This window comes from Grus americana, chromosome 22 (assembly GCF_028858705.1).
Source record: "Grus americana isolate bGruAme1 chromosome 22, bGruAme1.mat, whole genome shotgun sequence".
NCBI lineage: Eukaryota > Metazoa > Chordata > Aves > Gruiformes > Gruidae > Grus > Grus americana.
Genome location: NC_072873.1, coordinates 6,525,140 through 6,551,509, shown reverse-complemented (window position 1 = coordinate 6,551,509; position 26,370 = coordinate 6,525,140). Strand labels below are relative to the sequence as shown.

Below are 26,370 nucleotides of genomic sequence, written 5' to 3'. Positions count from 1 at the left end.
AGAGATCAAGGAGCTAGGCTGGCTATTATGGTGGCCCTGACCTGCCCCAGTGTGGTGGGTTGACCCTGGCTGGGGGCCAGGTGCCCACCAGAGCTGCTCTATCACTCCCCTCATTCACTAGACAGGGGAGAAAAAGTACAACAAAAAGCTTATGGGTCAAGATAAGGACAGGGAGAGATCACTCACTAATTATCGTCACGAGTGAAACAGACTGAGCTTAGAGAGGGAATTCATCTAATTTATTACTAAGCAAAACAGAGTAGAGGAATGAGAAATAAAATGGAATCTTAAAACACCTCCCCCCACCCCTCCCATCTTCCTGGGCTCAACTTCACTCCCGGCTTCCACCTCCTCCCCGCTCAGCGGCACAGGGGGATGGGGAATGGGGGTTGCGGTCAGTTGATCACACGTTGTTTCTGCCACTTCTTCATCCTCAGGGGGAGGACTCCTCTCATCGTTCCCCTGCTCCAGCATGGAGTCCCTCTCACGGGAGACAGTCCTTCACGAACTTCTCCAACATGAGTCCTTCCCACGGGCTACAGTCCTTCAAGAACTGCTCCAGCGTGGGTCTCTCCCATGGGGTGCAGACCTTCAGGAGCAGACTGCTCCAGCGTGGGTCCCCCATGGGGTCACAAGTCCTGCCAGCAAACTTATTCTGGCGTGGGATCCTCTCTCCACGGGTCCACAGGTCCTGCCAGGAGCCTGCTCCAGCACGGGATTCCCATGGGGCCATAGCCTCCTTCAGGTGCCTCCACCTGCTCTGGCATGGGGTCCTCCATGGGCTGCAGGTGGAATTTCTACACCCCCTCATCCTTCCTCCATGGGCTGCAGGGGGACAGCCTGCTTCACCATGGTCTTCACCAGGGGCTGCAGGGGGATCTCTGCTCCGATGCCTGGAGCACCTCCTCCCCCTCCTTCTGCACTGACCTTGGTGTCTGCAGAGTTTCTTACATCTTCTCACTCCTATCTCCAGCTGCAAACTCTCTCTCTCTAACTTGGTTTTTTCCCTTCTTAAATATGTTATCACAGAGGCACTGATTGGCTTGGCCTTGGCCAGCGGTGGGTCCATCTTGGAGCCAGCTGGCATTGGCTCTATCAGACACAGGGGAAGCTTCTAGCAGCTTCTCACAGAAGCCACCCCTGTAGCCCCCCCCACTACCAAAACCTTGCCACGCAAACCCAACACACTCAGGCCCAGAGGTAGCTTCTAAGGAAGTGGCAATTTTCTAAGGTGCTCATGATGAACGGAAAACATCCAAGGTAATAACTTGGGCTGGGTGGTTGTTTTCCTTGATGCCGCCTTTTCATTTCCTGGCTCTTGCCATACCCATTCCCTCATGGAGGCTTCTTCCGAGTGCTGGGATTGAGAGGCCCCGGGATTTCCGGGGCAGGAATGTGTCAGTGCCAGCAGACGACTCAGCTCAGGTGCCGGAGGGGTGCAGTGCAGGCAAGTGATGTTGTCCTGGGGTATGCTGGTGGGGTTGCCTGTGGCTACATTGACAGGAAGGGGCCCAGCTGCTCCCAGCCCTGCAATCCTTGGCTGCTCACCCAAGGGCTTCCTTGTGTAAGGCTGTCCCGTGTCTTTCTCTTTCTCTCCCTCCCAACTCACTCCAATGGTCACTCGGAGGGAGTAGGTGGGCTGCACTGCTAGATTTCATAGAGTCTAAATCTTTTACCCATGCAACTAAGCAGCCTTCCCCAAGATTTGGGTATCGAGGCCTGCAAAGTTTATGATGTCCCTCGTTTTTTCAATGCTGCTGAAAATCAAAGCTATGTGGGCCCTCTTCTACCACTGGGAAATTATGGGGTAGACAGCATGATGCCGGAAGAGAAAAATCAGTTTTGGGTATGGCACATAGCCCTTCTTGATGCCTTTGACATCCGTTGCCAGATTCAGTTCCAATTGGGCTTTGGCTTTCCTAACCTCACCCCTACATGCTTGGACAGTGCCTCTGGATTCCTCCCAGCTTACCTGTCTTGGCTTCCCTCTCCTGTTTTCTTCCTTCTTCTGTTCTGGTTTGGCCAGGAGCTCCTTGTTCATCCCTACAGGCCTCCTGGCATGCTTTCCTGACTTTCTGCTCTTTGGGAATGGACTGCTCTTGAGCTTGCAGGAGGTGTTCCTGGAATGCTCAGCAGCTTTCTTGGGCCCTTCTAGCCTCTAGGGCCTTACTCCACAGGACTTTCCCAAGCAGACCTTTAAAGGTGTCTGCTTTAAAGACACCAAAGCCTGCTGCCCCAAAGGCCTGGATTGTGAGCTTGCTATTTACCCTCCTCCCTCCCCTCAGGATCCTGACCACCTCCACCATTTCATTGTCACTGCAGCCCAGGCTGCCTTTGATCTTCACATCCCCAACGAGCTCTTCCTTGTTGGTACATATGAGGTCCAGCAGAACACCTGTCCTTGTTGGATCTTCTCTCACTTGGGTGATGAAGTTGTCGTCCATGCACTCCAGAAAACTCCTGGCTTCCTTATGTCCTGCTGTGTTGTCCCTCTAGCAGATATTGTGGTGACTGAAGTTCCCCATGAGGAGCAGGGCCTGTGAATGTGAGGCTGCTCCTGTCTGTCTGTAGAAGGCCTCATCCACTGGCTCTTCCTGGTCAGGTGGCCTGTAGCGGATACGCACTACAATGTCACTCTTACCTGTGCTCTCTTTAATGCTCACCAATATGCTCTCAGCTGCTGCATCACCTATCCCCAGGCAGAGCTCCATGCACTCCAACTGCTCTCTCACAGAAAGGGCAAGCCCCCTTCCTTGTCTTCCCAGCCTGTTCTTCTGAAGCAGCCTCTGTCCCTCCATTGCAACATGCCAGTCATGGGAGACATCCCACCCCGGTTCCGTGACCCCGGTGTGATTGTGTCCCTGCAGCTGCACACAGATCTCTAACTTCTTGTGTTTACTCTCCATACCACGTGCATTAGGGTACAGGCAATTGACAGAGGAGTCCAGCACGTTGACGTCCTAGAAAGGGTTTTGGGGACTTCTCCACAATGATGCCTTGTAGGCACTTCCTTGCTTTACATGCAGCTGCTAGACGTGAGCCCACTTAAGCCCTGTTTTCTTGATCTTGTTCAAAAAAACAGGGCTTCAAGGCACACGTGGCTCCTCTTTAGCTGTGTGGGCAGTGAACCTATTTTGTAGTTGTAAGCCCTTTGGTGGGGCAGGAGCCTTCCCCTTGGTGTTAGAAGTCACCAGGTTCCATGCTGGGGTTGTCCCCTCAGAAACTGCTCTTAGGAGTGTAAGGCCCTGATAACAAGTGAATGTCCAAACACCCATCTTGACATGGACAGGGATGGGCTGATGATGACCAGGGAGCGTTGAACAAGAACGGAGCCTGCGGAGGCAGGATAACGTCTTGTGAGACCACTCCTCTATTCCTAAAACACATAAACAATGACCATCTGTGCCCTGTGCACCATGTGCCTGTGACAGATCACCAGTCACTTGGTCAGCCCTGAAGGGGGGGGGCAGTGAGACCCCCAGGACCCCCCAACCCACCGACTCATTTCTAGAACATTTCTGAACATTCCTGACCACATACTGCGCCTGCTCAGTGATGACAGACCCCCGCATATGCGGCGGGCACATCGGGTTATAAAAAGGGAAAACATAAGTTTTTGGCGTGCGCCCACCACCTGAAGACTACAACTACGAGCAGAGAACATCGCTGGATCCAAGGGTGGTGATATCTTTTCTCTCTCTCTCTCTCTCTTTTCTTTCTCTCTTTCCTCTCTATCACTCTCCTTGTCTCTAACTTAATTTTCGGCATGTTAGGGTAATATCGTCACATGTTTTGCTGAAACCTTACCTTTCATAGTTCTGCTAAATTTTGAGCATTGTTATGACCTTTGCCAAGCCTCTATCTTTTCTAGTTCCACTGAGTTTTAAGTAAATTTATAGTTGGTTTGAACCTCTAAAGTAATTGTCATTACTTCTGCTTACCGCGCAGAGAATTAAAAAGTTAACTCACTCTCACCCCCTGAGTGGGATTGGACAAGGAGTCTACAAGCGCTGGTCAGTTTTTCAGAACCACCTTTTAAAAGCACAGGCACAGGCATTCCATTGTGTTGAAAGTTAAGCAAGCAGGGCAGAAGACCAGCCTGGCTGAACAGGGAACTCCTCGCAGAGCTCAAGAGGAAAAAGAACTTGCAAGATCTTTAGAAGGAAGGTCAGGCTTTGCGGGGAGATTACAGAGCTGTCGTTCGCTTATGCAGGGAGGAGATATGAAAGGCTGTGGTGGTTTAACTTGGCAGGCAGCTAAAACAACCGCACAGCTGTTCGCTCACTATCCCTGCCCACAGTGGGATGGGGGACAGAATTGAAAAGAAAAAAAGTTAATACTCCTGGCTTTAGAAAAAGACAGTTTAAGAGGTCAGAAAGGAAGGGAGGAAGAGGCGGAGGAGAAGAAGTAGCAGTAGTAGTAGTAGTAGTAATAATAATAATAATAATAATAATAAAGTATATACAAAACAAGTGATGCACAGCACAATTTCTCACCACCCGTAGCCGATGCACAGCTAGTTCCTGGGCTGCTGCACCTCCTGGCCAACTCCCCAGTTATATACTGTGCATGATGTCGTATGGCATGGAATATCCCGTTGGCCAGTTTGGGTCAGCTGTCCTGGCTGTGTCCCCTCCCAGCTTCTTGGATGCCCCCTGCCTTCTCCTTGGCAGGCCAGTATGAGAAGCTGAAAAGTCCTTGACTGCTTGGCAGCAAGTAAAAACATCAGTGTGTTATTAACATTATTCTCTCTCTAAATCCAAAACACAGCACTCTACCAGCTGCTAGGAAGAAAATTAACTCTACCCCAGCTGAAACCAGGACAAAGGGCAAAGCTCAATTAGAGTTGAAACTGGCTAGTGTCATGTCAGACAACAAGAAAGGCTTTTTGGAAGCACGTTAACAGCAAGAGGAGGCCTAAAGAAAACATTGGACTGATACTTGTTGAAGATGGCCACCTGACTAATGGGAATGAAGAAAAAGCGGAGGTATTCAATGCTTTTTTTGCCTCAGCCTTTAACAATACCGGTAGACCTTGAGCTGCCTGGTCCTCTGAGTCAGAGGACAACAGCTGCGGGAAAAGTGACTTTCCATTGGTAGACACTGAAATTGGAAGGGACCAGTTGTATCAGCTGAATGTTCATAAGTCCATGGGGCCAGATGGGATTCATGCCAAAGTACTGAAGGAGCTGGCAGATGTTATGGTAGGACCCCTTTCAATCATCTACCAAAAGTCTTGGAGGTCTAGGGAGGTCCCTGCTGACCAGAAGCTTGCCAATGTTATCCCAATTTACAAGAAGAGCCTGAGGGAAGACCCAGGAAACTACAGACCTGGTAGCCTAACCTCAGTTCCTGGAGAAATTATGGAGAAGATTATACTGGTTGCAACTGAAAGGCATTTAAAGCACAATGCAATCATCAGGCAGAGTCAACATGGGTTCACAAAGGGAAAGTCCTGTGGAACTACTGTTCTTCTGTGATAAGGTCACCTGCCTAGTGGATGAAGGGAAGGCAGTGGATGTAGTTTTTCTGGATTTTAGTAAGGCTTTTGATACTGTCCCTCACAGCATCCTTCTAGACAAGTTGTCCAACTGTGAGATGAGCAGGTACACGATGTGCTGGCTGAAGAACCGGCAGAACGGCAGGGCTCAAAGGGTTGTAGCGAACAGGGCTAGGTCTGGCTGGCGACCAGTCACCAGCAGTGTGCCTCAGGGCTCAATTCTAGGGCCAGTTCTTTTCAATATTTTTATCAGTGATCTTCATGCAGGAGTTGAATGCACCATGAGCAATTCTGCTGATGATACCAAACTGGGAGGTGCTGTTGACTCTCTTGAGGGACAAGAGGCCTTGCAGAGGGATCTAGATATTTGGAGCACTGGGCAATCATCAAAGGCATGCAATTTAATAAGATCAAGTGCTGGATTCTGCACCTGGTACGGAGCACTGCCAGACACAAGTATAAATTGGGAGAGCAGCCCTGCAGCAAGGGATCTGGGGATGCTGGTTAACAGCCAGCTCACTATGAGTCAGCAGCATGCCCTGGCAGCCAAGAGGGCAAACCACATCCCGGGGTGCATCAAACCCAGTATAACCATCTGGTCAAGATTGGTGATTATGCCACCGTACTTAGCATTGGTGCAGCCTCACCTAGAGTGCAGCGTGTAGTTCTGGCTCCCACAACTTAAAAAAGATGTTAAGATACTTGAATGCGTCCTCTCCTCTCCTCTCCTTCCCCTCCCCATGCCAGAGGTTGCCCTTACCTTAATACTAGAGGCAGACACTGCCTCCTTCTCCACTGCACTGGGGCTCATCAAGCTGCCAGAGAAAATCCTCTCTATCTCCCTTTCACCTGCTCTGATGATGTGCAGCTGCCTCACTTGCAGCTGCTTGCCCACTGGTGAATGCCAACCGCTTGCTCTCTGTTGGCCTGAGAATATTCTCTGGGGTTACAGTTCCTGCCAACCGCTTTAGCAGGAAGCGCTCTGTAAATAGCCTGTTATCAAATCTGTGGAGGACTCAAGTTTTGCTCATTACTGGGCTTTTGGTAAAGGAGGGATGGACAATGTGGAAAAAGCATACCTAGTGCCTGCAAATTAGCATCAGCATCTATGAGGCCTGAGCTCTCATAGAGACCCTGAGCCAGGGGCCAAGCCAGAGCTGGGACCCATGGTTGCATTGGGTCTAGGTGGGCTTGGTCCTGATGCTCATTGTCCTTGTGTTACCATAGGACTCAGCACTGCCTCGCACAGAACCTGGACTGGGGGGAGGTGCCCCCCATCCTCACCCCATGCAGGAATGACCCTGTCCTCCACCCTGGTCCTGTGGTGCTGGCGGTGTGTGGGGTCTGTGTGAGAGCAAACCCCACACCACAGGGTCCCAGGGTCTGCAGATGAGGGAAGGCCTTGGCCTGAGTGTGGGGAGCAGTGGTGCTGCACGAAGCACCGGGGCCACTTCAGCCCCAGGGCTCTGGGAATGCTGAAGGAGCTTGGTGCCTGGGCGAAGGCACTCCAACCTGTGCCCTGTGGTTGGGCTGGTGCGTGCCCTGGGCCATTCAGGGACAGCTCATGATTCATGCTGAGTGCAGAATCAAATCCCGCTGTGACTGCCAGGTCTCTGCAGAGCTGGGGGTATCTCCTCTCGCACAGCACCTTTCTGGACCAGAGTTGCGTTGTGGCACTTGTGGGGCCGTTGAGGTCCTGGGCCTCAGGAAAGCTGTGCGGGAGGAAGGCAAGGCAACAGAGAGCAGTGTTGCATGTCTGAGCAGCAGTCACTGTCCTGGGGCTGCCTTCACCCGAGAGGGTGCTGGGTTCAGAGGGACAGGGGACTCCAGTGCGTGGCCTGCTGTTGCCGATATCAACACTAACTTGTGAACACCTCAGCCAAGAGGTTGGCAACAACTGGGCCATGCCAGATGCTGTGCTGAAGGGGGATAGGGCTGCATGGGGAAGCTGTCCCTGCTGCCCATGCCCAGGTGTGATGACAATGGCCCCAAGATCAGATGATGGAGAGATGGGACAGATAGATGACTGTGGGCCATCTGCATGGCTATTTTCCCATTCCCAATTTCAGCCATCCTTTAGCAACGTATTTTTCTGAGTCTCCTTCCCCAGTACAGTTCCACCCAAAGCAAGAGGAGCACTCTTCCCCATGACCCTGTGGGACTGATGACCTCCCTGGGACAGCCCATATGCCCACAGTTCTCTCTGGAGGACAGTAGTTGTCAGGATTCCTGTTCACATGATGTGCTCCAGGGCCAAGGGGGTATTTCTGAGAGGAGACACAGCAAGGCAAGGGCTGATGGCCATTGGCTGTGGTGTAACTAGGGTTGTCTTCCTCAGCCTCAAGAGGCAGAACCTAAAAGAAGACTTCCTGCAGTGTGTCCCACCCTCCAATGCCTGTATAGGAGTGATGATGCCTCCTCCTAATTTCTGCTCCAAGCAATGTCATTCTCTCTTGGCGGTCAGTATGCAGATGGAAAGACCACCGGAGGGACACAGACAAGGTTGCATCAATTTATTACTGAGTCTAAAGAGGGAAATGAGGTTACTGCAAGTGGAGGCCCCCAGTGCGGGGACGAGCAGGAGCAGCTAAGAATCTGTCTCCCTTTTCCTGTGGCACAGTTCCCACAGGACCAACCTGTTGACCTGCCTGGCAAAGGGAGACAGGCGAGAAGATTGCTCCATGCTGTGAGGTAAGCACAAGACACCAAAGACAAGAGAGGAAAAGTGTGAGGGGAAGAGAGGAAAGGTAGGCATTGGCCGTAGTTTCAGAGAGCTCAGGCTGACCCAGCCTTGCCCTTGCTGTGCAAGCCAGAGATGGTTTAAGCTGCCCTTAAAACAATGCCACAAATTTTGATCCTCTGTCCAGCATCATGTTCTGAGTTCCTGGGGGTCCTTGTCCGAGGCCGTTGCCAGTATCTTTAGCAGGGCGGGCATCTGCGGCCACAGTAGCGGCTGGTGATACAGGAGAGGTCACAGCACCCAGAGGTGATGGGCACTCCATCACAGCTGAGGATGCTGCCAATGGCAGCGGAGGTGGATGAGCCCACAACGGTGTTCTGTGGGAAGGAGCTGAGGATGGGGCCGGGCAGGGTCACCACCACGGGGGAGGGCTGGATGACGACGGTGGAGTTCTGGCACTGCCTGACACAGGGCTCATTGCAGCTGTTGGCCAGTGGGGTCGGGCCACAGAGCTGGCAGGGCCGGCAGGGCTGGCACTGGTCGTAGCAGGACATGTCTTGGGGCAGAGGTTCACCTGGGAGAGAGGATAGGGAGGAAGCAAAACATGGGGATGTGTGAGGAGCAGCCTGTCACCACACCATGAGGGAGCCAAAGAACATGCAGGGCCAGGAGGCGGAGGCTCGGCAGAGATGTATGAGAGCTTCTTGGCCTCGTCCTGCCAGGGCCCATAAAAGCCACAGAGCTCCTATGCAGCCACTGTTTAGCCCCTGAGTCCAGAAGCCACCTCAGTACAGTCCCAGCTTCCCTCCATGCCTAACCTTCTCCCCACTTCCCTCTCTCGTGACAAGCAGCCCCAACATCTGGCACAGAACAAAGCTGGTGTCACCTGAGAAGCCCACTGAGATGAGACCTCCTTTTAGAGAAATCAGAGAAGGAGAAGGAGCTTCCGACTCACCTGGTTCCCAAGGAGGAGGAGGCAAGAGAAGTGGCTGAGGAAGTGAGGAGTTGGGCTGGCTTTTATCATGGACCTTTACTGCCCCAGGCTGCCAGAGGCATCCCTTGTAGAGGTGATTATTTTCTGACAAGCTCATCTTGAATGCAAAACATCCCAGCTAATGCTGTGGGCTGTGTTCTGGCTTCCTGCACTGCTGTCTTTTCATGTCCTGCTTTATGCCAGGCACATTCCTCAGTGAACGCATCTTTTGTGTGACAGGATGAGAGGCCCAAGCATTTCCCGTGCAAAACACGTCAGTGTGGGCAGAGGACTCATCTCACATGCTGGAAGAGTCCAGAAAAGATCACTCAAGATGAAGTAAACAGCTGGCTCAGTCAACACACACGCACAGACACACACACAGGCACACACACAAATCTAGCCCTCTAGACATGTAGAGTCAATTGGGAAGACTCAAGACACCCAAAGAGAGCCTGTCTGCACTGCCCAGGGCCACTGCACAGGTCGTGGACTTGACAGAGTCTTCTTCTGCATGTCCTGTGTCCAAGGGTTCAGTGTGGCTGAGGGAAGACTGGTCTGCACTCGGTGAGAGCCGGAGATGCAGCTGATGAGAGTGAGGTTCCCAGCATGACACTTTCACTGACACAGAAGGCCTCTCCCTGCTCTCTGTCTGTCCTAGAGTACCCTGGACATGGATATGGCCTTTAGCCATGGCATGGAGGTGGTGTAAGGGCTGGTAGGAGAGTTTGTGTGTTCACTTCTGATCATCGCAGAGGTGACCAGGTATGCAGGCCGTGATATGAGCTCATGCTAGCTGGGGAGTTCAGAGGCCACAAATGATGAAATGCAGGATCAGTGTCTCCAGAAGGATGGTTTGTCCCATTTACCATGCACGTCTGCTTTGGGATGGGCTAAGTCCAGTGTGGCAGCTGATGTCTCCTCACTGACTGTGGGGAGATTCTGGAGAGTCTGTTAGAGCAGGTCCAGAGGAGGGCCACAAAAACAATCAGAGGGATGGAACCCCTGCCCTATGAAGAAATACAGAGAGAGGTTCTTCTCAGATTTTACTGACACGGCTTCTCCACAGGTCTACCACAACCCTGAGCCTCCCAGCAGACTCTCTGAGAATGAAGCAGCACCCACAGGAGAAGAAGAAAGAACTAGGGAGTTCCTACTGCCATTTGGACATGCACAAGTTCACTGGATGATGCGTCAAAGGGGGTTCTGAGAGCTGACTGGACAGCCCCTGGAAGGAAGATGGAGCAAATACTCACACTCACTCACAATGATTGTGTACACTCATGCTTGCATTACAATTGAAGAAACTCCTCCAAACTTACATGTTCCCAGCTGCCCTTAGTGATCTCCTTAAGGGAGACATGGGGGTATGAGACCAGCCCCAGATCTGGAAAGGAAGTGGAGCCTCACTGGGGGATTTACACAGCAGCAGAACATTGTGTGTCTAGGACAAGCCAGACTCCCCACAGCCTGCAAACACTGAGGCTGGGACTCCAGAAATGAGCGTGACTGGTCCCAGTAACAAAAGGCACTCAGACTCTTCAAAGCATTCCTTCAAATGCCATCTATTAGCGCTAAGAACAGAAAGAAAGAGAGGACAGTATAGGTAACCTTACCTCCCTTCAGATGCTTAGAACCCTGAGCTGCTCTATGTCAGCTGCTCTGACAGAATGAGAGAATCACAGAAGAGTTGAGGTTGGAAGGCACCTCTGGAGGTCATCTGGTCAAACCCCTCTGCTCAAGCAGGACCACCTAGAGCCAGCTGCCCAGGACCATATCTGGGTCAGTTTTGAATATCTCTAAAGAAGGAGACTTGGCAACCTCCCTGGGCAACCTGTGCCAGTGCTCAGTCACTTGCACAATACAATATGTTGCCCCCTTGCCAGGGACAGGACACTGTGCAGATCCCATCCACAGAAGGGTTACCCCATTGTGGCCAGTTGTGCTTTTGGAGCATTTTCTCAATCGGAAACACCTCTAGTCACCATTTCTACTGTCAAACACTACAACCTTGCCAGTTGTTTAGTACAGGTGAACAACTACCAGCAGCTTTCACATCCCTGTTTCTTAGGGTGTCAATTTAGCGGTCCAGCAGGGGAGTCAGAGTGGTGTAAATAACAGTTGCAGCTCTGCCAGTAGATGGTGTAAATCATCATTAATAAAAGGACCTCTGGCAACAATACCCTTAGATTGAATTGTAAAAACCACTTAGATCCTGTGGCTTTTTCCTGCCTTTCCAAGATCATTTGTCTTGGACAGGCAAACCAGGGGTCATGCCAAGAGCCACACCAAGAGCCACAAGCAGCTGTCCCTTCTGTCACAAGACATGCCATCCCTCCCTCTTCCACCAGGATAATTGCTGATGGTATCATCCTGAAGAAGGACCTTCTGCTTATTACAAGGTCTACTGTGGGAGGGATAGGAAGTCCAACTGTGCTGCTGGAGATGATGGGTATTGATAGCGTGACTAGGGAAGAAGGATTTCCGACATGCAAGTGAAATGCCTTTATAAAAGTTTGGCCTTCAGTTGTTTTGAGAGATGTTTCCTTAGGCATAAGTCCCTGGTGCAGGACAGTGGAAAGGGGTTTTCCATTCTTCCACTTGTACACTCTTGTCAGGACATCTGGATTTTCATGCAAGCAATAGGATACGAGGCTGTAGTGGCTGCCAAGAGACATTTCCACCCATCAGAAGGGTTGAGATTTGCAGATACAAAATCTCTTTGCTCCCCCCAGAATGGCAGCCAATTCCTGAGCACAAATTCTCAGGTGGGGGGACCCGTGAAGCAGTCAAGAGCTCTGCCTTCCCCTTAGCTCTCTTGGGAAGTGCACCCAGTACCCTCATCCTTGCTGATCTTCACATGCTCCTGCAAGCTCTGTATCAGAGCAATTTGATCTCCCTCAGAAATACACCGTTTCTCTGTCCCCATTTCTGTGCTGACTGCCCTCACCTCCCACATGCTCAGCTCCAATTTCCAGCATCGACGCATTCAGCAGCATGGGCAACTTTTCCCTGCTACTCCTGCCCATGCATGCTGGCCATGACCCCTAGACTGGATGGTGGAGTGGAGATGAAGGTGGAGTAGTGGCTATGGGCCATCCCAAAGGCTGTTCCCTGCTTTACCACTTGTGCCATTCTGCAAAGCAAACTATCTTCCAGAACCCCACACCCCCTGCCACCGCAGTGCAGTTCCAACCATAGCGAGATGAACGCCCTTCCTCAAGAGCTCATGGGGATGCTAACGGGTCAGGGCCTCCTGCCTTTCTGGGCTTTTGTGGGCAGAGACAAGGCAAGGCAAGGCCTGATGGTCACTGGCAGCAGAGCATCCAGGGATGTCTTCCTCAGTTCCAAGTGACAGTGCCCAAAAGAGGAGCCACTGCCAGCTGTCCCAACCTCCCATTCCTCTGTGTGTTGGGTTTGCGTGGCAAGGTTTTGGTAGTGGGGGGGGCTACAGGGCTGGCTTCTATGAGAAGCAGCCAGAAGCTTCCCCTGTGTCTGATAGAGCCAATGCTAGCCGGCTCCAAGACGGACCCACCGCTGGCCAAGGCCAAGCCTGTCAGCGCCTCTGTGATAACATATTTAAGAAGGAAAAAAACCAAGTTAGAGGGCTTTTGCAGCTGGAGAGAGGAGTGAGAAGATGTAAGAAACTCTGCAGACACCAAGGTCAGTGCAGAAGGAGGGGGAGGAGGTGCTCCAGGTGCCGGAGCAGAGATCCCCCTGCAGCCCCTGGTGAAAGACCATGGTGAAGCAGGCTGTCCCCCTGCAGCCCATGGAAGAAGGATGAGGGGGTGTAGAGATTCCACCTGCAGCCTGTGGAGGACCCCATGCCGGAGCAGGTGGAGGCACCTGAAGGAGGCTGTGGCCTGTGGGAAGCCCACGCTGGAGCAAGTTCCTGGCCGGACCGGTGGACCCATGCAGAGGGGAGCCCACGCCAGGGCAGGTTTGCTGGCAGGACTTGTGACCTTGTGGGGGATCCCACACTGCAGCAGTGTGCTCCTGAAGGTCTGCACCCCGTGAGAGGGACTCCATGCTGGAGCAGGGAAACAATGAGAGGAGTCCTCCCCCTAAGGATGAAGAAGCGGCAGAAACAACATGTGATAAACTGACCGAAACCCCCATTCCCCGTCCCCCTGTGCCGCTGAGGGGGGGAAGGTTGAAGTCGGGAGTGAAGTTGAGCCCGGGAAGATGGGAGGGGTGGGGGGAGGTGTTTTAAGAGTTGATTTTATTTTCTCATTCCTCTACTCTGTTTTGCCTAGTAATAAACTAGATGAATTCCCTCTCTAAGTTCGGTCTGTTTTGCTCGTGACAACAACTAGTGAGTGATCTCTCCCTGTCCTTATCTTGACCTACAAGCATTTTGTTATACCTTTTCTCCCCTGTTTAGTGACTGAGGGGAGTGAGAGAGCGGCTCTAATGGGCACCTGGCCTCCAGCCAGGGTCAACCCACCGCACTCTGTAAATGGAGAATGTGCCCTCACTCCCTTCATCCCCAGAGCAACACCCTTCTCCTTTGGCAGCATGGGGAGTGTCCACAGAGGGAAGGACCACATGGAGGCCAGGCTTGAATGCAGCAGAACTTTAATGAGTCAAAACAGGGAAACAAAGTCACTCCAAGTAAACCAGAGCAGTGCAGGGACCCCTGGAAGCAGTCAAGAGTCTGTGGTCCTTGGCCATGGAGAAGTTCCAGCGTGCTGTCTTTCTGCCTGCCCCATAGCTACAGAGGAGACAGACGGTGCCCACCAGGCTGCTCTTGGTGAGACCTTGCTGCCAAGGGGAACCAAAGCAAACAAGGAAGAGGGAGAGAAAAGCAAAGCCATCCAGCTATAGTGAAATCAACATCCAAAATCTCAATCCTCTGCCCAGCACCATCTTCTGAGTTCTTCACGGTGTCTCCATGGGGTGTTTCTAGCATCTTTCCCAGAGGAGGCACCTCCTGCCACCATAGCGGCTGGAAATGCCAGAGAGGTCACAGCACCCAGAGGTGATGGGCACTCCATTACAGCTGAGGATGCTGCCAACAGCAGCAGAGGTGGATGAGCCCACAACAGTGTTCTGTGGGAAGGAGCTGAGGATGGGGCCGGGCAGGGTCACCACCACAGCAGGCGGCTCAATGACGACGGTGGAGTTCTGGCACTGCCTGACACAGGGCTCGTTGCAGCTGTTGGCCAGCGGGGTCGGGCCACATGGCCGGCATGGCAGGCACTGGTTGTAGCAGGACATGTCTCTAAGGGTGGAGGTGCACCTGGAAGAGAGGGCAGGGAGGAAGCAGAGCACAAGGGTGGGTGAGGAGCAGCCTGCTATTTTCTGTGTCACAAAGGAGCCAAGGCCACTCCTGAGTGGGAAGCTGGAAACTGCACCCATACAGTCTTTATCGCCCTAAAAAGAGCCGCCTGGTCCAGGGAGTCTCTATCCTAATTCGGAAACCGAAAGTCCTCTCAGCCCTGTCCCAGCATCTCTCTAAGCATACCTCCTCCCCACTTCTCTTTCCCGTAGCAACATGCTTCAAGCCCCAGCACAGGACAGAGCCAGTATCAGCTGAGAGGTCCATCAAGGAAATCTCTCACTTTGGAAGAGGAGGAGAAGGGGCTCCAGACTCACCTGGTTCTCAAGGAGAAGGAGACAGGAGAAGAGGATGAGAGAGCAGGGGCTTGGGCTGGCTTTTATACCTGCCCTGTGTTGCTGCAGGACCAGAAGCACCCTTTGCAGAGGTAACAATTTTCTGACAAGCTCATCTTGCATGCAAACCATCACAGCTAATGATACAGGCTGTGCTTTCTTTTCCAACACTGCTGCCTTTTCATTTCCAGGTTTGTGCCATGCCCATTCCCTGATGAAGGCTTCTTCTGAGCGCTGGGGTGAAAGGCTCCAGGATTTCTAGGGCAGGAATGCAGCAGTGCAGACAGAAGGCTCAGCCCAAGTGCTGGATGGGTCCAGTGCAGACAAGTGACATTAGCCTGGGTCACTGTGTTGGGTCTGTTTGCAGTGCTGTTCTCAGGAAGAAGCTCCTGCCGTCCTTAGCTGGACCCCCAAGGGATGGCTTGTATGCGGATGTGCCACCTCCATCTCTTTCCTTCCCTCCTCAGCTCTCCCCCATGCTCACTTGTTCTTGCCTCCCCAGGTGTGTGGGTTGTGCTGCTAGGTTTTGACCCCATCCTGACTAACACTGCCCTCAGGAAAAAAATTCTTGCTGGTTTTGGCTCATCCCCTCTCTGTGCATCTGTGAGTACACAAAAATTGCCATGTGCTTGCCTGGGGCCTTGTCCTTCCCCAGAGTGCTCTAGCCCTGCTGCTGTTGTTCCTAGGTGTCCTTAGCCAAGTCCATGGTTCGTTGTGCTCCTATGTGTGTTCCTGTCTTGTGTGCTTTTGTGAGCAGCTGGGTTTGTGTGGATGGGTGTGGGAGCACAAATTTGTGCATGATTCCATGCCAGCATGCAGGAGACTGTGCCTCTGTATGGGGGGGTATGTGTGTGTGTGTGTGTGTTCATGTGTCTCCTTGTGTGTTCCTCATCAGGAGGGAATGTGCTGCTTATGGCAGGGACACTCTCCACTACTGTGTCCATGAACACCACAGAGCAGCAGGTTCAAAAGATCTGAAGGAGCCGGAGTGCAGCTGAGAGGTGATGACACCAGCCTGCTAGAGATCTGTCCAGGGAAGAGGCCCTGAAATGCAGCCCCTGCCTCCTGACTCCTCTTTTTCCTGCCCCTCCAAAGCTCATGCTCCACTGCTGCCGATTTTAGGTCCCAACAAGGATGGTTTCACTCCAGCTTGGACCCTTAGTTTAATTCAGTGTGACAACATTGGGAGTGCCTCAGCATGGCTGGCAGTCCCCACTCCCTGCCTCTCCAGACAACACCACAGCTGCTCTCCCCAGCGATAGAGAGTTCAAAAGGATGAGGTTTGCTTTATGGGCATGGAGAATGGCTGAGGAATCCTGCTGACCCTGTGCTGGCCATCCCTGAGTGCCCCCTCTCATGTCCCAGCCAATGTCAAATGTACAATTCATTGACCTGGTGCTGTGTCAGGCAGGGACTGAGACCTTGTCCCAAACAGGTCCTGAATGCAGGGAACACAAAGCCTGGCATTGCTGTGCTCTGAGGAGAGCGCCAGACTCTCTCTCTTTCACAGGAAAGCCAAAGAGCTGATGACTGCTTTGGACTTCAGCCTACAAAGACTTTCATGCCCCCCATTGGACTCTCCCTCTGAGTGCCCAGCAACTGCTCCTGGGAGGGAAGGGACATTGGATCTGAGCTACATGCCCCAAAGCCTGATGCTGTCCCACAGGCATGTCCAAAGCAGTCATCTGACCCTCTTTCCAACATGGGCTGTCCACAGTGTGTAAAGTTCCTGAGACCATCTCCCGTCCTGAATGTCTGCCTGCCTGGGCTCAGGTACAACTTGGAGGCAGAGCTGTTGAGGGCTTCCCTCCTTCCCTGTAATGGCCTTTGGTGAGATGAGGGCCAGGGAGTTCTTCTGGAAGAGCTCAGCCAGGGCTGATTCCCCTCTCTGTGGAGCTGCTTTTGAGCTGAGGCTGCAGTGTAGCCAAGGGCCCACCTCAATGTTTTCTCAGGAGGTGACAGACACTATGGAGAACAGAAGGGAGAGCAGGGTATGTGTACCTGGAGTTTAGAAGGATGTTTGACACCCTCTCCTTTACTTCCTTTCTGACCAAAAGGGAGATGCAAGGGTTCATTAAGAGGACGATAAGGTGCGTGGAAAACTGGCTGGACAACCACACTCCAAAAGTACTGACCGTGAAGAAATGGACTGACTGGAAGCTCACAGAGGCCAAAAAGGGCACAGGCAAGGTTTTGCTCCTGAGGGAGGAACCAGCCCATGTGGTCATGCAGGCTGGGGGCTGGCTGCCTTGGCAGCAGATGCACAGAAAAGGATGTGTGGTTTTAGGAGACACCCAGCTGAACAGGAGACAGCAGTGTGCCCTTGCAGCAAACGGGACCAACTGCATCCTGAGCTGTGTTAGTCAAAGTGAGGCCAGCAAGTGCAGGAAAGTGACCCTGTCCCTCTGGCCCTTGTGAGACCACCTCTGCAGTACTGCATCCAGGTTGGGGCTCCCTGGTCCAGGAAGGATATTGACAGAGTGAAGTGAGTCCAACAAAGGCCACCAAGTAGATTAAGGGGGCTGGCAAACATGATGTGTGAGGAGAGGCTGAAAGAACTGGGCCTGCCCACCTTGGAGAGGAGCTGTCTCAGGGGAGACCTTCTTGCTTCTACAACTGCTGAATCGGAGGGGACAGAGAAAATGGACCAAGACACTGGAAGTGCTCAGCATTAGGAGTGGAGGCAATGGACATCAGCTGGGATATGGAGAAATCGGATTAAGCAGTAGCCTAAAAGAAAGAACAACAACTGGAAGGTGTTTCCCAGGGAGGTTGTGCAACCTCCATCCTGGGAAATCTTCAAGGCTGGACTGCATATGACCTTGAGCAACCTGATCTAATGGGATTTGTTCTGAGCGTGGGATTGATCTAGATGACCTCTGGAGGCCCCTTCTCACCTACCTTCTGACTGTGTACCTTTCACGGTGCCCTACCTGACCCCTGCATGCCCATGTCACACTTGTGCTCACATCCCCTTTACCATGACACACCTTTTAGGCATTGAGCTGGGAGTGCAGAGAGGCAGCTGAAGGGAGGCTCTGGGCCTCCTCCCTGCCATCCGCAGGGCATCAGTGGCTGCTGTTTCCAGCCCCTGAGCTCAGAGACAGCTCTGGGAAGTTGGTCCACCTCCTGGTCAGGGTCCTACAGCTGTTCCAGGCTGCAGCTGGCGCTGTGCAGGCTTCTTCTTGTTGAGGGGTCGTTGCTAGAGGATGGGGAGAGTCGGACTGGCAGGAGCCAAACTTCTGCCGGTGCAGAGACACGGAGCACTCTCAGCCCGGTCGAGACCCCGAGCGTCACCGTGGCAGGGCTCAGCCCCGGGGCGGAGCCGGTGGAGGCGGAGAGGAGAGGGGAGGGGAGGGGAGGGGAGGGGAGGAGGCACCGTGGGCGGAGCAGAGAGCCGGGGCTGGCAGGGGGGAAGCGAGGCGCGGGCGGCGGAGCGGCGGGATGCGGCGGTGCCGGGGCGCAGGGCTGGCGGGGCTGGCCGCGGTGCTCCTGGGTGCGTGGGGCTGGCGGTGGTGGCGGGGCGCTGCACCTGGGGCTGCTTGGGACCAGCGCTGGGCCCGGGCCTCACCTCTGGCCCTCCTGAACCTTCTTGAACCTTATTCCCCCTCTATCCTCCCTTCTGCAGGCATCTCTTCTGCCCTTCATGAGCTCATGCCCTCTAAGCTTGCCTTTTTCTTTCTTTCTTTCTTTCTTTCTTTCTTTCTTTCTTTCTTTCTTTCTTTCTTTCTTTCTTTCTTTCTTTCTTTCTTTCTTTCTTTCTTTCTTTTTCTTTCTTTCTTTCCTTCTTTCCTTCTTTCCTTCTTTCCTTCTTTCCTTCTTTCCTTCTTTCCTTCTTTTTCTTTCTTGCCCTCTTGCCCTCTTTCCTTCTTTCCTTCTTTCCCTTTTTTCTCCCTTCCCTTCTCTTCTCTTCTCTTCTCCTTCCCTTCCCTTCTTCTCCTTCCTTTCTCCCCTCAATGACTCCCCCCTTCCAACTCTCATTCCTACACTCATCTCTCCACCAATTCTTAATGGACACTTCCATTACTGCACATGTCGAGAGCCTCTGGAAACCCCGCACCTCATCATCTCTGTATGGTCCTGGCTGCTTCTGCAGGATTTGTTCTGGGAAATAGCAGGCAGGGCTGGGTAGAAAGCAGATTTTCAGGTTTTTTTCTTTTTTTTTTTCCTCCTTTCTGGCAGTGGCTGTGGGCAGAGCCCAGGTGCAGCAGGAGCCGTCGGCAGAGACCACCGAGGACACCGGCATCAACATCACTTGCTCACACCCCGACATACAGTCTTACGACTTCATCTACTGGTACCGTCAGCTCCCGGGCCGAGGCCCCGCATTCCTCGTGAGCGCTCTTAAAGAGTCCAAAGAGGTGCCGGACCCGCCGGGGCGGCTGTGGGTGGCGGCAGACCGCCGGTCCAGCGCCCTGTGGCTCGCCCGACCCCGGCGCGGGGACGCGGCGGTGTATTACTGCGCCGTGGGAGACACGGGGAGAGGAGCCGGGGCTGCGGCCGGGCACGAACCACGAAGCAGGAAGGGCGGCGGGCGGGGCCGGGCGTGTGTGTCGGGGGCGGGGGGACAGCCCCGGCCGGGCCCGCCAGGGGGCGCTGCCGCTCCGCCCGCCGGGGCCGCCTCGCCCCGCCCGGCCCCGCCCGGCCCCGCGCCCCACGCCCCTTCCCCCGCCCGACCGGCACCGGCATCGGGCCCGCCGAGGCCCCGCAGACCCCGCGCCACGCAGTCCTGCCAGGGACGTGCCCCCGACGCGGATCCGGAGACGCCCCCCGGGCAGAAACCTTCTCCCTCCCCTCACCCCATGCTCACCCCGCACTCCCACCGGGGCGCAGACAGAAATCCCCCGGTACAGTGACGGCAGCGGGGCAGGAATCGCGGCCGGAGCGGTGGCGGTGTCCGGCGGTGCCCGGGCAGGAGCGATTGCAGCCGCCGGCCCCGCTGGCTCCCGGAGAGGAGCAGCGCCTTGCTGCTGTGCAGGGGGAGGCGAGCAGCAGAGATCCTCCTGCCCACGGGCAGCCGGACAGCCCTCGCTCCTGCCGCAGAGACCAAGGGGGCATGGCAGCGCCTGGGCATCTCTTTCATCCCACTGACATTGCCAGGCCCTGGTCGAACAGAAAGACCCAGCTGAACCACTGCCAATACAAGGCCTTGCTTTGAAACCTCAACCAGAAATGCTTTCTTGGTAACTCTGTAAATCAGCTCTGAGACACAGTTACAAACTGATTCCTCCGGCTCCACAGTCCACTTCCCGATTGCTCCTGTGGGTGTTGGAGAGGCATCCTTTCGAGCGCGTAGTTCTACCTGACCACCAATGTGAGAAAGAGATACTGATTCTCACAGACACCTACAAGTGTATCCCACAGTGGCTAGTGCTCAGGACAGAGAGCTTGTTGCACAGGATTCCCCTTCACCTCCAATTAAGAGCCTTTGGTGTTGAAGTGAAGTCCAGGAGGTAGGAGAGAAGCTTGAGCTGGGCACTTGTTGAATGACACATCTGAGACTCAAGGTCCAAGCTCAGCAGTGAGCCACAAAGAGATTTGCTAAGTTGCCCTACGGGGCTGAAGGTCTGAGGTGAGTGAGAACTGGAAAGAAGCCCCTGATCATGGGGTCCTGGGCCCCTCCAGTCCCCAGTGTGGCCTGTGTGGCTGTAGGAGCTGGCTCAACTGTGAACGTCCGTGTTCACAGGCTTCCAAGGCAGGCAGGAAAAGTTCAGCCCTCTTCCCTGCTTCAGCTGGGGACTGGTGTGGCAGCTGTCGCTGTATTACAAGGGAACTGCTTTGCAGTCACTGGAGAGCAGAGGGCAGTCCACTGTCCTGCTGCCATGGTCTCGACAAACAACAAGATGCTGAAGGCCTTGTGGGAGCAGGGTTGTGAATGGGGGCTGCTATGCTGATAACCTGCTTCCTGCAGTCCCTGCCAAGCGTGTGAGCAAAGGTCCCTGGGTGAGAAGTGGCAGAGGAGCCCTGCTCCAGACATTAAAATCAAGTGGCCCTTTTGCTTGCCTGAGTATTGGGGTTCTGGGGCCCGGGGTGGGACAAGCAGCTGGAGGTTGTGGGTAATGTGGGTAGGCGAAGGGACACAGAAGGACTGCCTGTACAACAGAGAGCTGTGTTGCAGAGTCTTCTTCCTGCCAGAGGGAGGGAGCGTGTCTGTCCCTGTGCAGCTGTTTTCTGCAGCAGATGCTCTTTACAGTTGTGTTTCTCTTCAGGTGCCTCCTCTATGGCCAGAGGTGAAGGGAAAGAGTGTGCAACACCTGGGCCCAGGCACTTCCTTGTGTGCCTGCTCCTTTCTCCATCCGGACACTCCCAGGGACAGGGTGGACATGGGTGGGTGCAGGGGTGCCTTCTCCATCTCCTGCAGGGCTGGGTGCAGGCCTGTGCAGCTGGCTAGGTGGTTGATGTCAGGAGAAGTTTGTGAGGGATGCCTGTCCCTTTGATGGATGTGTCATACTGAAACCATGAGTCTGTTATCTCTCTAGAGGGCTTTCCCAAGAGGGGTCTGTGGTAGAGGTGTAGGGACAGACCGAAAGAGGCCTGCCTGGAGCAGCAGGGAGAGAGTTTTGCTCCACCCTCTGGGCTGTGGTTTGGAGGCCTCTTTGATCTGGCAGAGGCAGCAGAAGACAGGAAGTTGCAAGCATCAGGACCCTTGTGCTGGCAGGTCCTTGGGCACCCCACGAAGGGAGAGCGTGACATGGTCCTCATTTTCCTGGCAGCCCTGGTGGAACTGGCAGACTTTGGTGAGATGTGACTTTCAGGCTGGGGAGAATGAGGCAAGGGTTTGTGCAGCTGGTGGTGGAAGCGGGGAGACGTGAGTCCTGACTCCCCAGGGAAACTGGGAGTGTTTCTGTAGGGAGAGCAGGGGCTGCAGACGGGTACAGCAAATAATCTGGGACATGTCAGGAGGAATGGGCATAAGGGGAGGAACATGACCTCACTTTACATTTGCAGGTACTGAGCATTCCTGAATGTGCTGCTAATACATAGGCAGCCTGAAAGAAGGAAAGCTGCTAGGGAACGGAGCAATGAGGCATCTAGGAGCTTCTCTCCTAGATGTATTGCAGACAATGCTACCAGTCTCTGTAGGGGTGGTCGTAAACCTTGGGGGACAAACAGTGAAGGCTAACTCGATGCAAGAGGAGCTGAAATGCCATACAAGGACAGGGCAAGGTCAGAGGACGTGCTGTGCCATATGGAGGAGCTGTTCTAGCAAGAAGATATGGTCAGAGGTGGGAGAGGAGCAGCTCACGTCTTCTACTGCTGAAGGAGAGACGAGCAGTTAACATAGCTCAGAGGCAGATATGGAGAGAATCAGTGGACTGAAAGACCAGCATGAAAAGCAGGGAGATGGAGGTGGGGGGGTGAGAAGTGACAAGAACCTGCAGAAAGAAGTGTGCAGGGACAAACAGCTCAGCATTTCAGAGGCTTCAGAGAAAAGTGAGATGGGAAGTGGGGACAGTTAGCAAGCTGATGAAGTGACAGATGGACACAGACACAGGCAAGCAAAGCTGAAAGCTCTTTCTGGCTTTACAGGTCATGCCCAAAAGGACTCTGTGCTCCAGTTCCCAGCAGAAATGACCATCCAGGTGGGACACAACGCAACTCTGCACTGCAATTTCTCCACCAGTGATCCCAATCCATACATGTTTTGGTACCAGCAGTGCCAGACTCAGTCCCCTCAGATGCTGCTGCGGGTGGACAAATGGAAACCTCAAGTGGATTCAGGGAGGTTCTCCTCTACACTGTCTGTGGAGACCTCACAGGTGTTTCTGCATGTGCGGGATGCCGAGCTCCAGGACGGCACTGCCTATTTCTGTGCACTGAGCCCACAGCGGTGCCCACGGTATGCAGCACTGCACAGAAATGTGGGGCATGCTCTGAGGGACGCTTCCCTCCCTGTCACTGCTTGCATATAGCTCTGAGCTCAGCCTGCCCAGCAGTGGCACCTGGAGGCTGTGGTGAGGCTGGGTGTCTGCCTCCCTGGCCTGTGCTGCTGTGTAGCACATGGCAGCGTGACTTTTACAGCTGTGTCTAGATCCAGGGTCTTTGATGATGAAAAGGATCCAAGAAACCTGACTTGGGGCAGACCCATTGCAGGTTACACCACGCACAAGCCAAACCAGGCATGTAAATGCCCTCTTCTTAAAACAGCTGGTACACTGGAGTGAGTACTCAGGGCAAGCAACCTATCAGCTTGTCTTCTTGTTCCCTTTCCCTGTGCCTCCACTGATGGCCACAGCTGGAGAAGGAAGTTTGTGTTAGGAAGCACAACTGCTCTTATGGTTTTGCCACGTGGCCATAGCAGCCCAAGAAGGGAAGAGCTCTTCCTTGCCCCACATCTGGATGTCAGCTAAACCCTCAGCAAGTGAAAAGACCCATCAGCCAAAGACAGGACAAGATTCTCTGTTCAAGCCCTTCCTGCACTCGTCCACTGCTGGAGAAGGGTCCTGCTCTTTTTCATGTCTCTTCTCCTTCTCAGGGGAATCACCAGTGCTGGAGGGAGCCCCTATGTTCCTGAGTCCATGACAGTTTCTCTGTCCAACAGCTGGTAACCACATCTCTGTGATCTTGTTTCCTCCCACAGGCAACAGGAATGGCTCTGGGGACGTATTCCCAGGCAATCCCACCCCAGCACTGCATGTGGAAGCTCATCTGGAGGGTGCTGACTTTCCAGCTTGATCTCACCCTCTGAGTTGGAATCTGTTGCTCCTGAAGCATCATCCAGGTCACCTGAGAAGCCCCAGGGTACTTAGTTGTTGTCCTACTGCTGTTCCAGGATGGCCTGCCTCTCCCAAGTGATGTGGGTCTGCTCTGCCAGCCCTGGTGGAGGCTTTGCGTGCCCCTATTTATCTCAGGGGACTCTAGGCAGCATTGATGGAGTGTGGACAGCAGCCCTCAGGGGCCTGCACTCCACTGTGTCTCAGGTCCCTTGAACATTTCATGTCCTGCTTGTGGTTGATCTCCAGGGCTGCAGAGGGCTTCAACACACCACAGACACGATTCTCCCCGCAAACCAACATCATCCCTAAGGAGGATTGAAAAGCAGTGATGGCTGCCTGGGGACAGATCCAGGCTCAGGTAAAATGCTGTCAGCCTGTGTAGGAATGGCCCAACTCGTGAGGGGAAGGCTGGGTCAGTGCAAGGAGCGTTGAAATTCCTTTCTGCCTGTACAGGTGACACGCCCAAGGACTCTGTGCTCCAATTCCCTCCAGAAAGGACCATCCAGGCAGGACACAACAAAACGCTGCACTGCAATTTCTCCACCACCGATCCCAATCCCTACATCTACTGGTACCAGCAGCTCCCAAACCAGTCCCCTCAGGTGCTGCTGTGGTGAGCAAGTACAAAGCTTGCGTGGATTCAGGGAGGTTCTCCTCTGTGCAGTCTGCAGAGGACTCCCAGGTGCTTCTGTGTGTGCAGGATGCAGAGCTCCATAACAGCACTTTCTCTCTGGATTCTGAGCCTACACCCGTGCCCTCAGTGTGCAGTACTGTGCAAAAAGGGGAGGGTGTACCCTGGGGAGCAATTCTTTCCCCACCTCTCCTTGCACAGAGGTCTCAGCTCATCCTGCCCAGAACCCACACACTGGTGCTGTGGTGAGGCTGGGTCTCTGCCTCCCCAGCCTGTGCAGCAGGGAGAAAATCTGAGCATATTTCAATGAATCGCAGAATTGCTTATGCTGGGAGGCACCTTTTGAGACCATGCAGCCCCTGTTCAAGCCAGGTCACGTAGAGCAGGGTGCCCAGGACCATGTTCGGTCAGGTTTGTAAACTGGTGCCCACTGCTGCTTCTCCTGTCAGTTGGCACTACTGAGAAGACTCTCCTCTTCATTCCCTCCCATCACATATTTACACACATTGCCAAGATCCCCCACGAGCTTTCTCTTCCCCATGCTGAACACTGCCAGATCTCTCAGACTTTCTTCACAGGAAAGATGCTCCAGTCCCTGCAGATATTTTCTGGGCACACTCTGACATCTTTCTTGTATTGGGGAGCCCAGAACTGGAGCCTGCACTCCAGAGGTGGCCTGACCAGCGCTAAGTAGAGAGGAAGGATCAGATCCCTTGTCCTGCTGGCCATGCTCTTCCTACTGCAGCCCAGGATGCTGTTGGCCTTCCTTTCCCCCAGGGTGCATTGCCACAGCAGACTCAGAAACAACACTGATCTGCTGAAACCGAGCAGGACACAGCAGTGAGTATTCAGGAGCAATACCCCAGCTGCTTGTCCAGCTCTAACTGTTCCCTCAGTGTCCACCAATGACAACTGCTGGAGAAGGAGGCTTTTGGTAAGAGCCATAATTGCTCCTGTGGCCTTCCCTCCTAACCAAAGAAGTCCAAGGAAGGAAAATGTCCTCCTAGCTGGGCATCTGGGGATCAGTGAAAGCCTCACCTTGTGAGCAAGACCCATCAGCCAGACACTGGACAAGATTCCCTGTTCAATCACTTGAGCTGTCCCCCTGCTTCTCATGTTTCTCCTCCAGCTCTGGGGACTCACCAGTGCTTGGCTGGGGGGAGTCACTGTGTCCCTCTGGGTTCTCTGCCCAGCAGAAAGTCGCTGATGTCTGCAGTTCTGTGATCTAGTTTGTCCATGTGTGCATGCTTCTCTTGTGATGCTCAGTCTGTTTTGGAAAGCAAAGAGCTGACCCTGGAAAGCATCTGTGCTGGAAGCTGACAATAGCAGTGATGGTAGCAGGCCAGGATGTTCTCATCAATGGAGTGATGTCAGCTCAGTAGGCCATGGTGTCAGGTCTTTGCAGTGAGGCCTTCTGAGGTGACAAAGAAAGCAGAGTCTCTGCCCCTGGAGAAAAATATCTCTGTGGGGTACTGGGAGGTGGATGAGAAGCCCCATTCCCACCTGGATGGGGTAAGAATGATGAGATTTGGATCCCACCTGGGGCTTCCCTCCAGAGCCTTGCCTCCAGAAACCCACTTTTCTGTGGGCTCAGGAGCCTTTCAGTGTCTGGAGGAACTCACACACCTGAGCAAGTTCAGCAGAGGCCACTGTCAGGGCATATGGAAGGTGAGAGTGACTGGTTCTCTAAGGCGGTCAGATCGAGTCCCTTTCCCTTTCACAGGGAAGAGGAACTAAAAGGGACAGTGACAAACAAAGCACACAAGGACACCAATCTCTAAGTGATAAGGGAGCCAAGGAGGGAGATCAGAGCTCTTCAGCCTCTGCTTGATGGGCCATTAGGAAACTGCGGGTGTGGCTTGGAAGTGGGTCAGGCTGAGCTTTGGAAGTGACAAGAAGGGACAAGAGGAACATGAGGATTATGGATGTTTGAGCGGGGTCCTGCAGGACTAGGCAACACTTCTTAAGCAATGCTGAGGGGAAAGGTCGAAGGTGGGGGCATGGAGGGGACTGGGGAGGAGCACTGGGAGGCAAGAGAAAGGATAAGAGGAGGTACCTGCACCCAAGCAGGGGCTGGTCAGTGCACTTGTTGGGAGGAGCCCTGTGCCTCTTCACCACAGTCCCTCCCCCAGCTGCCTTATTAAATCCTTTCTGAACCATCCTTCTGTGCAGCATCACTCCTTTTGCCGCTTGTGAGTGGCAGTAAACAGAGAGAGTGGTGTGAAAGAGAGATCTGGGTGCCAGTAACTGGGC

At 53.7% G+C, this 26,370-nt stretch overlaps 2 protein-coding genes across 2 annotated transcripts in view; one reads left to right on the top strand and one right to left on the bottom strand.

Moving 5' to 3' along the window:
• The window catches only part of LOC129195352 (M1-specific T cell receptor alpha chain-like), a 431,139-nt gene that overhangs the window by 25,264 nt on the left and 379,505 nt on the right, over nucleotides 1-26,370 (top strand). The gene's annotated exons all lie outside the window — the stretch shown is intronic.
• Nucleotides 8,420-8,734, bottom strand: LOC129195360 (feather keratin Cos1-1/Cos1-3/Cos2-1-like). The gene has a single exon (XM_054801306.1). It carries the CDS (start codon nucleotides 8,732-8,734, stop codon nucleotides 8,420-8,422), a length of 315 nt encoding a protein of 104 aa, XP_054657281.1.

Coding starts and splice junctions, on each gene's coding strand:
- LOC129195360 (XM_054801306.1), bottom strand. CDS start 8,734: ATGTCCTGCTACGACCAGTGCCAGCCCTGCCGGCCCTGCCAGCTCTGT.